We start from the raw sequence: 15,178 nt of genomic DNA on the forward strand, positions 1-15,178 counted from the left end.
CTTTTTTTTTTTTTTTTTTTTCATTGTAAGGACAGTTTTCATATTATTTTTTCAGATTGTTTTCATAAATATTTGTGCCTAGAATTGAGGCAGAAGATGCACATTTCTTGGCATATCATGTTATTCCACAACTGTGAGAAAGAACTGAAGTCACACAATTGCCAGATTTCCATGATTTTTTAGTAGATTCCACTTTCCAGATGGATTATATAACAGTTTTGTAAGCTGGACAAATGTGTCAGCAGCTCTTTGAATGATTACCAAAAAAATTACAGAAGTCTGGAATGCCCTAAGTAGTAAGTTGTGTGACCTTCAAATTCCTCATGGCATATCTTGCTTAATTGTAGATAAAAGTAAAGAATTTAATATGAGTGCTTACAACAGTTCAGTTGGAATCTCTTCAGCACATAAAATACTTCATCTCGTTCAGTGAGGTTTCTTAGCTTACTAACTTGTGCTTATGTTACAGCATTTGATGGAAGTGCTGAAATTTTTACTGTTCTTCCAACAAGCAGGCTGTTAAACTTACATCCCTTAAACCAGGATGGATGCTCTGAAAGTAATGTCTCCTATTTTATTTTGTCAGTCCATGACATCAGAGGTGGATGTTGGTGGTATGGCAGTAGAGGTTGAACCTTCCCATCAATACTCCATGACATGTTGTTGCTTTGTGACAGATGACAGAAGAGGGGGAGTCTGACAAAATGGTGTCTGACATGGAAGCACGTATGAAGCAAAGGTGTAGCACTGAATTCCTCCATGCAGAAAAAATGGCACCCATTGACAGTCATTGATGCTCATTGATGATGAGTGTTTCTGGAGACCAAACAGTGGATGTGAGCACAGTGAGGTGGAGGGGGGTGCATTTCAGCAACAGTGCCATCAGAACAGCAATCGGTCATAGAAACAGTGGGTCATCTCCACTTGTGCAGATTTTTATGAGCATGGCACGGAGGCTCTTGTTCATCACTAACAAAAATGCACAGTTAATGGTGGTGACTATGTTGAACAAAATCTTTGTAGCTGAGAATTTGCTCTATCAAATAGTGTTTTTGTGCTCTATGTATCTGTTGCACTTTTTGTGGAAATTAATAGGAGGCATTACTTTTGGAGTGACCTACATAGTATTGGCATTAGGTGAAGTAGTAAAGAACTGAGCCAATAATGTCTGAATAACAGTACGTCCTGCGTGCAGGGGGCTAACAAAAATCAATTTTCTTCTCTTAAATTACAGGTGTTTCCTTCTCTGTGGAGAAGTATATCATTATCAATCTAATGATGGCAACACTTGCTATAGCATGAACTAATGTATCCATTCCATTAGGCAAATTTAGCAACAGGGCAGGTGTGAGTACAAGGTTTTGCTACAGAATGACCTGACACAGACATTCTAATGTCAGCAGTGACCAACAGCCTCTAGGAAAAGAAAAAGAAAAAGAAAAAGAAAAAGAAAAAGAAAAGAAAAAGAAAAAGAAAAAGAAAAAGAAAAAAGAAAAAGAAAAAAGAAAAAAGAAAAAGAAAAAGAAAAAAGAAAAAAGAAAAAGAAAAAGAAAAAGAAAAAGAAAAAGAAAAAGAAAAAGATGACCAGCTTCCATAATGTTAGAAATGGGTTAGAAAAAAATTTTTTTTTTTGCATTATACAACAACAAAAGCATTGTTAACTGGCAGAAGTTTCATGTAAGCATTTGTAATTCCCTTCCTTTCTCAGGAGATCACTGCAGACTAACATATCCACTGCAGCTGCTGGCATATGGAACCTCATCAGCTTTCCCTGTCAGTAGAGTGAAAGAAATCCACAGCTCTATCACACAAACACTGAAGAACAACTCTTTCCATCTTAGAGGCACAGAATACTCCTGCCCTGAGTTTTTTAAGGGCAACATGAATCACTGAAATGACAAATGAATATTTAATTAACATTCACAGGCTGTCCTGACACCCAAGCCTGGGGAGCTCTTCAGTAAGTGAAAATCAGTAAGGCACAGAAATAATTTTAAATGAGGCAAATTTAAATGAGTGGATATAGACATATGGCCACAAAACCAAGCTGTGATAATTATCACTTCCCATCACTTTTATTGCACATCAGTTGGAGGCTATTGCCCTCCTTCCAAAGGACATCACTCTACAGCAGAGCCACTGCAAGGCAGACACAGCAGTAAACAAGGACAGCTTAAAGGGCTCCCTGTACAGGGAAAGGAATGGGGAAGAAACCTGTAGATGAAGATGGTGATAAGCACCTGGGGAATGATAATATAACCAACTACTAACGCTGTATTTACCTGATCTATTACAAAATTGTCCCAAGAAAAGATGGAGGGGAAAACAGCCATAATTTAAATAGAAAAATGAATAAACTCAGCACCCTTCTTACAAAGGATCTTCCTTCACATACACCTAAAACTTCCTCTACATCGTAAACACTTTTCTGGAAAATGGGTAATTCATTTCCACAAATGCAAGCTTTGACTGTGTTGCAACTGGAAGATTTAGAATGAATGAAACCTCACGATTTCATCTGAAAATTGCACCTTTAGTTTAGCCACAAGCATAACACCTACAGCAGTTAAAAGCAAATGAAACTAGCAATACATATTGTTTTCCTTTACTGCTGTTAGATTAGCCTAAAGTGGCTGGGTTTTTTTGTTTGTTTTTGTAAAAATCCCATTGTACTTTATTCTCACACATAAGTTTACACTAAAAAAGTTCTAAAAATATATAAATATATAAATATATATATATATATCAAGAAACTAATACAAATACGTAAGGTGTTCAGTCAGAACTAGAAAGCATCTTAATAATATAAATAAATAAATGTCAAGGCAAACCAATAAAGCACTGCAAGTCAGTATTACGTTTTCCAAAATCAGGAAGATGGTATCTTTACACTTGAAAATCTTAAGAGGCTTTTTTCAACCTAAAAGATTCTGTGATGTTGGAAATTTCATTTCACAATTACGTCCATGCATATGCTTATTTTCCTAGAATATCTCATACAGACTTTCAAACATGATAACAGGTTAGCATATTGAAGGGTACCTGATCTCTATTTCATACAAACTAAAACACTGCTTTGTCTGTCAAAATACAAATACAGTAAATATGAGATATCTATATCTATATAAAACAATCCAAATATAACCTAATTTCATCTTCATACAATAAAATATAACAGGTCAGAAACAGGTGAGTAATTTTATAGTGCAATAAATGAATTGTGGCATCCAGAAATACGACATCTAATATTGCAGATCCCTGTTGATTATCTCCTGACATATTTATTCACTCTTAGCTGACTTTTCATATGCTCCATTAGTCCCTAATTGCATATATATCTCTCTAATCGTTCACTTTATACAACTGAGATCTGCTTAATGAAGCTATAATTTGGGAGATTTAAATGCATAACACGCCTTAGGTCACTTCAGCAATATTTTAAGCTCTATACTAAGAGAATTTGGCTAATCACCATATAGCAACAGTGTAAGAACTATGGTACCTAAGAAAATTAAAACCTAATGTAATACTTCGACCTTAGCTCACGCTACTGTGTCTTCTTAAATTTTATATCTTTGTAATGGCCACAATTAAAGCTGTAACACCATCTGGATTTGCAGCCTCAATGCTCATTCTCCTTCCTCTGATGGATCCGAGCCAAGACTTTAATATGCCTGACTGCAGCACCACATAGGCTGCTGTGGTTGCTGAGATATCGTATTTCCATGCTAATGCATTAGTTGTTCTCTTATAGTAAAATGAGAAAGGCCTACCATAATTTAGAAATGATTACAATAAATGCAAGTGGCTCAAAGGGACTGACTATGGGGATTCTGCAACAGTTTGACTGCTGCAAACACCAAAGCTCCAATTCTTGGAGCAGCAGAAACTCCAAGCTATTATTACTACAAAGAGTCAGGATGAAAACAGCACAGATCACCTGCTATTGCACCATGTGAGAACAAAGCTGAGCACCAATTGACAGAAAAAGCCACCCTACCCTATTAATTTTTTTACTTCTGAATCACATATCCTTTTTGTATCTCTTTACAAGTATCAGTAAGTGCATTCTTGAATTTCACCATGAAATATACTCACATCATCAATGGCATATGCCACATTTTCTAGAGAGTTTCTGTGCCTGGAAGAAAAAAAAAAGGAATCAATAGGGGTAAAGAAACAACAACAACAAAAACCCTTGCAAACCTAAATGTTCCATTTAGCTCAGGAAAGTCAAGGCTCAAAATGTCTACGAATGGTATGTTATCTATCTAAAGAGCACCTTTCATAATTCCATTACTACTGTAACCCATGAGCAGGCTAGAACCACGCTTAACTGTAAATCACGATAGCTCAATCAACCAAAATAATCTCCTTTAAAAAAGCAATTGAGAACAAATATAATTAAGAATATTTCACATGCAAACCATTGTATTGTTTTGCGATGGTAATGTGAAATTGTAGGAAGAGGTTTTCCCTTTTTAGTGCTTTAAACTGAAGAACACCTTCTTTGTAGGTATTTGGTCCTGACCCTGCAAATGCAGTCAGAAGTAATTCTGTATCTAGTCAAGAACTAATGGCTGGGAATGTGAGGTGTATAGATGCACTCGTGCGTGCACGTGTTTTCAGAATCAGTCCCTAGTTTTACAAATAAGTGTTAATTAAATTTCTTTTTTTATATATTAAGAAAAGTTCATCTTAACAATTATGTGTTTGTCCCTGCTTTACATTGTGAGTTAGCACCTAACTATTTCATACAGCAATAAAAACAGAGCATTGGTTCTTCCCCATGTATATAGAGTACAGGTTAATGCAGGTGTCTCCTTTAGGCTCCTTGTAATTTCTTGTTGGATATTTTTACATTATTTTAATTAAAATAATTGAATATTTTTTCTAAACATTTGTCAAATATGAACAAACTTTAAAACCCTGTATGTACTCTTTTAGAAAAAGCAGTCAGTAAAAAGTAAAATAAACTCCCAAATTAGTCAAGTTCTGATAGATCAGATGACAATATTTCTGTTTTTTAGCCACCCACCTAGTTTTCCCCTTCTTTCTTTGTTTGTGTATGCTTCAGCCCCTACCTTCTTTTGTGTTAGTCATCTATGGAGAATTCAGCTTGTTATGACACATACTTGCACTTAATCCCTCTTTTCCCTTTGGATCTTGAGTGATGTTGACACTTCAGTTACAGTAAGTGTATTATAAATTAGGGATGCAGAGCCAAATTATACTGAAATAGAATCACCAGTGTTTGTGCTGACAGCAAATCCATTCTGTAGCATTATAAAAAACAAACAAACAAACAAACAAACAAAACCAGCAATGCTGAGAGCATTTCTGTACCTACGATTTCTGACAGTTGCCATTACATCACTGTATCCCAGTCTTTGTACAGCATGGTGAATGTACTCTACATTGACTACAGCTGTGTTACTTCTGCCAAGCCACAGATAATCGTGGATTGTTCAACTGTTTCGTCTTCCTATTCAGGTGGATATAGTTTTAGACGAAGGGATAAGATTGGCTAATGCCAAGTTAGCAGGAGAAAGAAGAAAGAATGTGTATTCTTTTCAATGATTCTGTCACAGTATCCCCACACATATGAAAACAGAAAAAGAAAAAAAACCAACAAAAAACAGGACACCATTGTTCTCATATATATTTGGCTATTGTTTTCATGTTTACTGTGAGTCAGAGAAGATACAACGCAGCCAGAATAAATTACCTATCTTGTGATATTGAATGTCCAGTAGCATGATCAAAAGGCAGTAATGGGCGGATCCTGCAATGGACTCTGATGTTCCCTCTCAGCTCCTAGAATTAGAACATTAACGTGATTTAATATCAAATCCTGGAGAGGACAAACACACCCGCATACAAAAACTTATGTATGTTTAAGATAGCAGTCAACTGCTTGCAACAACACAGCCTTAGATTCTGCGGAGATAAAATAGTCTCAGTATCATTTGCTTTTTCATAACTTTATTTGAGGAAGCATAATCTCTTCAGAACTCTGAAATGGCGTAGCCCTCTTCAGTCTGTAAGAAAAACAAAAGATGCTTTCAGTTAAAGCCATTTTCTCCTCTTCAGCCTCCTTCCTCTTTACACGATCTTCTTAACTTACATTAACAGAGCAGCCAAGATTAAACGCTGCATGTCTCCTCCAGCAGCCCTAAGGGAGATGTAGGATATAAAACATTTTGTTCTTTTTTCTCTTCACTCTGTGTTCATATATGACTGAAAAGCCAGTACTGATTTTTCTCTCCAGGCTGCTTTAGACTTTTCCTTATCTAACCTGGTGCTTTTCTTTCCTTTTCGTTTGTGATCATTTCTTCTCATTTTGTATTGCTGAAAGCAGGTAGCCTGTGATGAGCAGTGAATACTCCCCACACTGCCTTGAGGAATATCCTCTCAGCAAACTGCAGCACAAGAAAGATTTTGGGAGGTAAGTGCTTTCCAATGAAGAGCTTCTTCTTCCCAGGCAGAAAAAAATCAGAAGAACTTTGTTTGAATGTTGCCTGTCTTTCTAAAAGTAAGATCCTGAACCCCTAATTAGTCCTTTGGGGAGACGAGGAGGCAGTGAAGTTGAAGAACAAAAAACAAAGCAAGCAATCCCAAATGAACTATCACTCATGCCTGAACAGGTACAGCAAGATATGCTTGGAAAAATAAAATGAAGATAATCTTGCAGTTTCATGTTGATCATTTTAAGAATTCCAAAACAGTTTCAGAAGAGCATTTGTACTAAATCAAACATGAATTGATTTACCTGGAATTTCATATTGTAGAGGAATTGCCAAATGAGAAATGGTATTTTCCAATTAGAGATGGGATGAAGAAACTCAAATTTTGCACACTATTCAAGATGGATGACACTCCTTAGGACAAAAAGAATGTAAAAAGAATGATCTGGGGTTATTGTAATGTACACATGTAGAAATGTACCACATGTAGACAGATGCTGGCTGGGAATGATACATCCAGGAGAAGAACGTTAATTAGTTTCATTGGTGAAGAAGTTGTGGATATAATTAAATCAAAATAAGAAGACGCTTTGTCTTTCAAGGTACTTACAACTAAGCTGTTATGTAGAGCTCTCCTCTTCTGCTTTTCTCTCTCGTATCTCTCTGTCACCTCTTGCAGGGACTGTTCAAGATCAAAAGCCTTCATCTGAAACACTGGAAGAAGGAAGTTGTTTTAAAGATCTAACTGAAAACTGTGACTTTTCAAAATAAGCTTTACAATTGCAGCTCATGCAAAAGGCCTACATATAACAAAAGAATAAAGGACACTTTTCTCTTTTACAAATTACTTCTATTTGTATTTCACAGGGAAAGATGGCAATAGCCTTATTTTCAGATGTGACTAAATATTTCTAAGCAGGATACTACTCAGCTATTACATAGAAGATTTACAGTTTGCTGTATGCCCATTACAACTTCAAAATTAGCCTGCTTGAATGTTTCTTCTATAATTCTCTCACTTTCGATCTCTATTTTAGGATTAAACTGGTAACAGATGTTGTCTCTGAATTACACACTTTGGGCCTTCTGCTTAGGAAATATTACATGTAATTTCAGATCAGCAATTCTGACCACAGTATTTAACCTTACCAATGGAATCTTCATCTAAAACAACTGAAAAACAACGGAACAACGGCCAAATTTAAAACAGCACTCACCTAAGTACCAACATACACCTTTACTTCATGCAATGAAGCCTCTCTTGGTTATGAATTCGTAGAAAAATACCTCAGAAGGTACAAAGTTGGTTCAGCCAACAGGAATTTGCAAGGCCTCGTAAGAAATATTTAGTAATTATGTACACCATATCAGCACATGTGACAAATCTGATTTCTTATTTGCACCTTTAGGCCCCTGTTTTGATAAGGGGAACACTGCAACATTCACCCTGATTTAACTTTCTACTTTATTTTTTCCAATTTTAAACTTTCTGAAGTATTTTCTCTACACAGATAACACAGTAATGGATTACCATTTTAATCATAAGTTTATACATAATATACAGAGACAAGTTCTGCAGACATCTGTCACTGATCACGCTATTTATTGTTACTGACAAGAGTAGCCTCGACAGAATCAAACCTGTCTCAAAATCATTTCAAATAAAAAGTACAGCAGCTGTACAACCTATTTTTACTTGGCAATATATAGGTATCAATCATGCAGGGACGCTGATTATAAATTTGTATACGTGCTTGTAGCTCTTCAGCCTCACCTGAGGCTGAAGATTTAAGCCCTATTTTACAATCAGGTTGGTACTTGAGATGTTCTTCTCACATCTGGTAGGAGCACCATCAGAATCAATAACATTGGAAGGCAGAGCAAAGGTACATACACAGGACCAATGCACTTGGTCCTCAGTGACAACAGTGAGCATCACTGCACTGCAGGGTCTGTTTATACATACATATGAATGAGGATCTGGATTCTGAAGCGGCATTCCTTATGTTTCAGAAATCTCTGAAATCACCTGAGCCCTCTTTTGGTATACCCAAAATTAGGCAAATTTCAGCTAAGGTGACACGTTCTTTATTGGGCTGTTCTAAAATTGTCACAACAAAAAGCCTGAGACTTACAGAATAAAGATGTTACAGCTAAGCCAGCTCAGCAGTCTGGCATCAGCTGCAATCAACACAAGAGCTAAACTCAAATTATCAGCCCTGAGAAAATCCAGGTTGACTCTTTCTGACTCCTAGATGATCTAACACCCAACAGAAAAAAAGTGCTTGTATCTTGGAAGTTAACTCAATCTATCAGTGTTACTAACATTTAACAATGACACTGTTGGTATTACGTGACTGGAATGTATGTGTAAAAGCCTTACTTTGCAATGCTTCATTTTGCAGCTGTATCCCTTGGACCGCTGTCAAAACTTGGTAAAGACAAGCCTTGTATTGATGCTGAAAGTCTTTTGAAAGCTCGAGAGCAAATGAATGGAGGCTCTTCATGTCTTGCTTAAGCCTCTTGTCAGCAAGAAGAAAAAATATGTTATAAAAACACAAAACCAGCAGTCAAGGAAGAGAATTAATATAACCACAGTGCAAATAATTATGGTGAGATATCATAGTCAGGAAGAACCCTCTACTTGATGAAAGGAAGACTTTAAGAGTGCATCTTTCAGCATGTTTAAAGAAGGATTATCAAGGTAGATATTCACCGATGACAATTAAAGATTTCACCAAGACTTTAAGGATCCTTATCACCTTACTCTATGGATTTGGACCATAACACAGCCTCAGGTTGTTCCATCAAACAAAAATAAGTGTGTGTGTTCTGTACACTTATAAGGTATATCCAGAATTAGCAATATAAAACTGTGATCCATATATCCATGCCCACTCTGATCAGGAGGTTATTTGTTAAGGTCATTTCTCAGGTAAGACAGTTCTATGCTTTCCTATGAGAATGATGTATTTTGAAAAGGTCAGAAACCTTTACAGCCCATAAAAATATTTCTCTTGTTAATGTTACACAGCATAACATACATGACATGACTTTTAAATGTTTACAAGATCAGCTTACGTTCATTTAGAAGTTCAAATAAATTAAAAATAAATTCACTTGACTTTCGGACTAGGAGATTTCTTGGCATCTAAGTCTTGGAAAGGATATGTAAAGCCATCTATAAGATGAACTTAATGAAACTTCTTCTCATAGAAGCATCATGATGCTTCTTTAGATAGTCAAATTATTCTACAACGTTTTATTTTTTCAGTTGTGCTAGTAACCTTGAACTAATTAACTCATTTTAATGATACAACAATATTAGCTAAGGTGAGAAAATCACTGTAGCATTCCCTCTCAGAACATAAGTATGAAGGATTATTTTTTTAATTATTATTATTGTTATTTTTTAAATTACAGGTATAGGATTATAATTAATTTAGACTTTCATTTGGAGAGTTTTTCCTGTCCTAGCCTTGATTGATCTGTGATAGGAAAACATCTCAGTCCACTGATAACTCATCATGAGCAGTTCTGCCATTCTAGCTAACCTAAAATATAAAATGCCACTGCAAGATTTACCAAGAAGAATCACTGTAATTAAGCTAAATCGTTTTGACTGAAAGCAACTGATTTTTTTTTTTTTTTAATATATTTTTGCCACCCAGAGCTATTCAGTGCTACTCTGAGAAAAGCTGACATTTGTCAGTGTCCCTTAAAGGAATTCCTTATTCTACGATGTAACTTAAGAAACAAGTACATCAAGAAGAAACAAAAGGAAATACTATTGTTGTACTATTACTGAGAGAACAGTTCTGGGACCTTCGTTACAAATTCAGACAATATGACTGAGCACACAAATTACTACTTCTGCTTCTGAGGTCCTCCAGAACAGAGAGTTTCCAGTGAAATCAAGGGAGCTCACCAATGATCTTGTTAGCATGTGGTTATCTAGTTAAAGTATGTAACAAGTATTGCGTCTTAGGAGATGTCTACCTGATAGACATCTACCTGGTCCTGTCAAAGATTCAAGGTTTTGCCTACAAACGTACCTATTCCAGGCACTGATAGTAGCCTATACAGGAAATACTGGAGTTCAGAAGCAGCCTCTTGCCCAGCTTCCCAGGTAATTTTGCAGCCTATTTCAGCAAAACCACTACAGGTTTTAGAATCACAGAATGGCTTGGGTTGGAAGGGACCTCAAGGATCATCAAGCTCCAATCATCCTGCTGCAGGCAGGATCGCCAACCTCCCCATTTAATACTAGACCAGGCTGCCCAGGGCCCCATCCAACCTGGCCTTGAACACCTCCAGGGACGGGGGCATCCACAGCCTCTCGGGGCAGTCTGTTCCAGCACCTCACCACTCTCTCTGTGAAGAACTTCCCTCTGATATCCAACCTAAATCTTTCCTCCCTCAACTTAAAACCATTTATTCTTGTTCTGCCATTATCTACCATTGTAACTACCAGTTTTAAGCTAACTCAGCCATGGCTACACTTTGCTACAAGTACTGCTGTAAATAAAGTAAAGCTACAGATCAGGCTCAAATCTGACCATTTCTGGATTTTACTGTATTTCATAAGCATGCATATGTCTATGTCATAGGTTACGCCAACATTACTACTAAATATCTTTACCTTTATTGCTTCATGTAGGTGAGTTACAACAGAACTCTGCAATTTCTGCTGCTGGCCATGAGCGGAGTAGAGCTGTAATATCTCATTAACACTTCTTCCAGCCCACCCTTGATACTGTTTGAAAAAAGAAAAGATCACCTAAAAATCACTTCAAATTGTTCCTGATTTTTGATACATTTTATCTTCTCTGTCCCTGTAATCATCTCTGGAAGTGAATCAACTGGTGATACGTGATGTTGCAAACATACAATTTCTTTGATTTTCATATTTTTCTGAGTCACATGAAGGATTGTTTCTAATTAAGTTGACTCACACCACAATATTCTACTTCCTTTGGATCGCAAACCTCAACATCAGAACACTAAAATGTGCCTACAGTGCCTATAGCCCCATACTTATGCTTGAGGTGGATCTAAGTTAAAACTGTGCCTTCGAGCAGGCTTAGTTACACATTTGGCATCAGATCAGCATTTCTGGTGACTATATTTAATTGGAAAGCTCTCTCAAAAGCATTACAAGAGGGCACACCAGTTAATGGCTGAAGTGCTGAAGGAGTGGTTATACACAGCCCACAACGTTGTGTTGATTGCTTTAGCTTTCTGCCAATATTGACTCCATTGCATGCAGTAAAGTTGCAACAGTGCAAAATTGTACCAGTCAAGCACTAAGCTGGGTCTTCAGAGATCAAAGCAAGAAAAGCAACTTTTCTAAGGGATGTGGAGAAGAATGCTTTCTAGTAATGTTACAGACAAACTTTTTGAGATGTTGAAGTCAAAAGAAGAATAGGAATATGCAACTTTAAGTATTTACAGGCAAGAACACATGAATTAAATCTACACAGAGTACTTGTGAAATTCTGCAATTTGACAGAATTTATGCTATGTTAAAAGCTGCATGTTTGTCATTTACTGACAATCCTGGTACTTAAGTTAGCTGTAACCTCTTCACCTGCTCTTCTCAGCAGCATATTGACATCCACTATTCTTTAACCAGTACTTACAGCCTCTCCCCTTATTTTGGAAATGCAGCTGTCTCTAGCACATAATTTTCCTAGTTTATTCAGATCAGAAATTTGGTGACTGCAGTTCCCTGCTACTTCGATTAACAGAAGATAGAAAAATACAATGGCATTCACTCCTCACGTAACGGAGCTTAATTCCAATCCTCTGATAACAATAGGCAAAAACTAAATGGACTTAATTGCAATTAACTACAGATGACATCTCCAAAAACAACAGTATGATATTTGGGAGATGTCAGAATAAAGAAAATATATATTGTCCAAGAGAAATATTTTGCCTGTCTAAACAAAATTGCCATGGTCTTTTTATTTACAAATAGAACCAGAGGTTCTGCATAGCTATAAAACACCTCAGTGCTTATATATAAAGCGCTTACATGGAAAATGAATAGCAGGAGGAGATTATTTTAAAATAACTCTTTTACTAGAAGCTTCCAGTAATTGAGACAGCTCCTGTACAGGCATTTGTGTGTTTTACCCTGGGGATTTTCATGAAAACATTTGTATTTATAAACATGCTTGTCAGAAATGCACAGAGGTGCACCAGAACTAATAGCTCCAATCATATGTGAAAAGCACATATATAAGCAGCTGAAGTACTGAAGTCTTGTTATAAGTTCAAGCTAGCTAAAACCAAATGTTTTTTCTTTTTTTAAACATCTAATGCATTCTCTAGCATCTGCAGAAGTGCCCCCAGCCTTCATTTTTTTCTCTATATGAAGGATGCAAATAGTCAGCTCTTCCTTCATGGAAGTCAATTTCTCATCACGTCCACTACTTTATTGCAAATGCTGTCCTGGGTTTGAGGTTTTCTCCAGTAAAATAGTTTTTGCATTCATCAGAATAAACAGAGGTCTCTAAATGCTGCATTACTGAAACATGTCCCCAAAGCCACGTGTTTCACCAGCTGTAAGTGGTAAGTGGAACTGGTTCACCAGGCAACCAAAACATGTGGCTCCAGACCTAGTTAGAGGCACCATCCACTGCTTCTGGCCTGGCAGAACAAAGGGAAGTGACAGAGGTGGGTAGTACTGAGGTGGGGAACATACAAACTACTGAGAGACACAGGATCAACTCAGTGGGTGCAGAAATGGCTATGAGGGTGCAGGTAGGAAAGGGAGAGGTGGCACAAACTAGAGTTGCAGATGCTGCGATAATAGCCAATAGAAAACTCTTGAGGGTAAAGTGGATTAAATGATTTTCAAAGCTTGTTCGTAGGCCAGATGGTAAATCCCAGATGTGTTTTGATACCTACACAAAACCTTTCCCCTCTCTGTCAGTAGGTATTTTGAGCATATTTCTTTATGTATAATAGGGGCTCTTGACAATGCAGTTAAAAAATAAGTAACCGCAATCCCCAAATCCACAGAAAACAAGCTTTTATTATCTAATACTCAGATAACTATGTCTTACATCTGATGCACTGTAGTGGCTAGAATAATTTCTTCCTTGTATTTGAGAGTGTGAGAAAAAAAAAAAAGACTGAAATATTTAAGATTTTTGGTAAATATGATGAAATAGAAAAAAACAACATTTTCTTCAGAATAATTACAGCATTCTCCTGCATACCTGGCAAAGCTCACTTCAAACGTACCATCTGGTTTCCAATCAGGCTTTGGAAAATGTTAAACCCACTTTTATCCACAGGTATTAACAGACCCTAAGAGAGGGCAAGTGGCTTTCCTGAGGTCACCCAACCATTTAACACTGCAGAGCACATTAGAAACTCTTGGCCAGCAGACTCTGTTGCAACCAGTTGTCACAGCTGGCTCTGGTCTAGAGGCGTGGATAAATATCACAGTTCTCTAAACCTTTGAAGCTTTACCTTTGAAGACACCAAATGTTATCACAGCCTGCTGCTCATTTCAATAATGCTCTAGAAGCAACATACCCCTCTGAAAAAGGATATAAGGAAATGAGGGCATCCATCATTGCTGTGCGCTCTGTAGCAGATTCCTGCCACAGTGCTGCCTTTTCTGGATAAGCTTTGTACTTGTGCTATTAAGACATATAACTGAGCATCTTTGTCTATGCACCACTTAATGCGGTTCCTGCAGTCTATGAATAGCCCTAATTGGAAAAGCAAACAATAATTACCGCTGCAAGTTTTAGATGAAGGGCAGCATTTTCAGTTTCCAGAGCAATTATTCTTTCTTCTTGGGCCTAAGAAAAAAGAAAACAATAAAAAAGCATGCAAACCCTCAGAAGTAAAAACGATATAAGTCTGATGAACATTGCTTCATTAATACTTTTCATTGCTACGCACCATTGTTTCTTGGTCTCCCAAAATCAAAGGACTACCAGCCTCAAACCTATATCTTTTCATTTGAAAACAATTCCTCTTGTTCAGTCACAGCAGACACTGCTAAAGACTCTGTCCTCTTCTTTCTTACAGCCTTCCTTTAAATACTCACATGCCGCTCTCACATCTCCCAGCAGCCTTCTCTGCCCATGGCTGCCCACCCCAGCTCTCAGTCTGTGCTGGTAGGGGAGGTGCGCCACAGGAGCACCCAAGTGAGCTGTCCTCAAAACAGAGCCCTGTGGCACCCCTGCAGTGACTGGGCACCAGCCTGACATAACCCCACGGTGTTACCCTTTGAGCCTGACCCATCAGCCAAGGGTTCACTCATCGCACTGCATTTTTGTCCAGCTCTGTGCCAGGCATCTTGTTCAGAAGGATGCTGTGAGAAATGGAATTATAGAATCCTTAGAGTTGGAAGGGATCTCTGAAGTCATTCCGACCAACTACCCTGCAGTGAACCAGGACCACAGTTACGTCGGGTTGCCCAGGGTCTGATCCATTTGCTTTGAACTAGTGCCAAAAGCTTTGCTGAAATCCAAAAGGATTTCATCAACTGGTCTACCAGATGGGTAACCTTGTCATGAAAGAGATCGTGTTCATCAGCTAGGAACGACATTTAGGAACCGTACCCGCTGCCTTGAGGATTCTCACCGCTAAGCCTCAGACCCCACTTTTAACAGACAGCGGCAGATCGGGGCTCTGCGGCCCTCAGCCCCGGGCAGCCCCACTGGCCGCCCTGCCCCTCC

The 15,178-nt window shown here is 37.7% G+C and overlaps 1 protein-coding gene across 2 annotated transcripts in view; it reads right to left on the bottom strand.

The window, feature by feature from the left end:
- The window catches only part of KIF25 (kinesin family member 25), a 30,341-nt gene extending 19,146 nt beyond the window's left edge, over nucleotides 1-11,195 (bottom strand). Inside the window, exons 1-5 of one of the 2 annotated variants that reach the window (XM_031552434.1) lie at nucleotides 11,110-11,195; nucleotides 8,851-8,987; nucleotides 7,078-7,181; nucleotides 5,729-5,817; nucleotides 4,099-4,141 (exon numbers count right to left, since the gene is read on the bottom strand). In XM_031552434.1, coding sequence (XP_031408294.1) covers nucleotides 4,099-4,141; nucleotides 5,729-5,817; nucleotides 7,078-7,181; nucleotides 8,851-8,974 — 360 coding nt within the window. In that variant the 5' untranslated portion in view covers nucleotides 8,975-8,987; nucleotides 11,110-11,195. Of the gene's footprint in view, nucleotides 1-4,098; nucleotides 4,142-5,728; nucleotides 5,818-6,772; nucleotides 6,882-7,077; nucleotides 7,182-8,850; nucleotides 8,988-11,109 lie in introns of those variants that run through there. The other variant, XM_010707050.3, reaches the window with a different exon arrangement.
- Between the last annotated feature and the right edge of the window lie 3,983 nt (nucleotides 11,196-15,178).

This window comes from Meleagris gallopavo, chromosome 2 (genome assembly GCF_000146605.3).
Source record: "Meleagris gallopavo isolate NT-WF06-2002-E0010 breed Aviagen turkey brand Nicholas breeding stock chromosome 2, Turkey_5.1, whole genome shotgun sequence".
In the NCBI taxonomy this organism is placed as follows: Eukaryota; Metazoa; Chordata; class Aves; order Galliformes; family Phasianidae; genus Meleagris; species Meleagris gallopavo.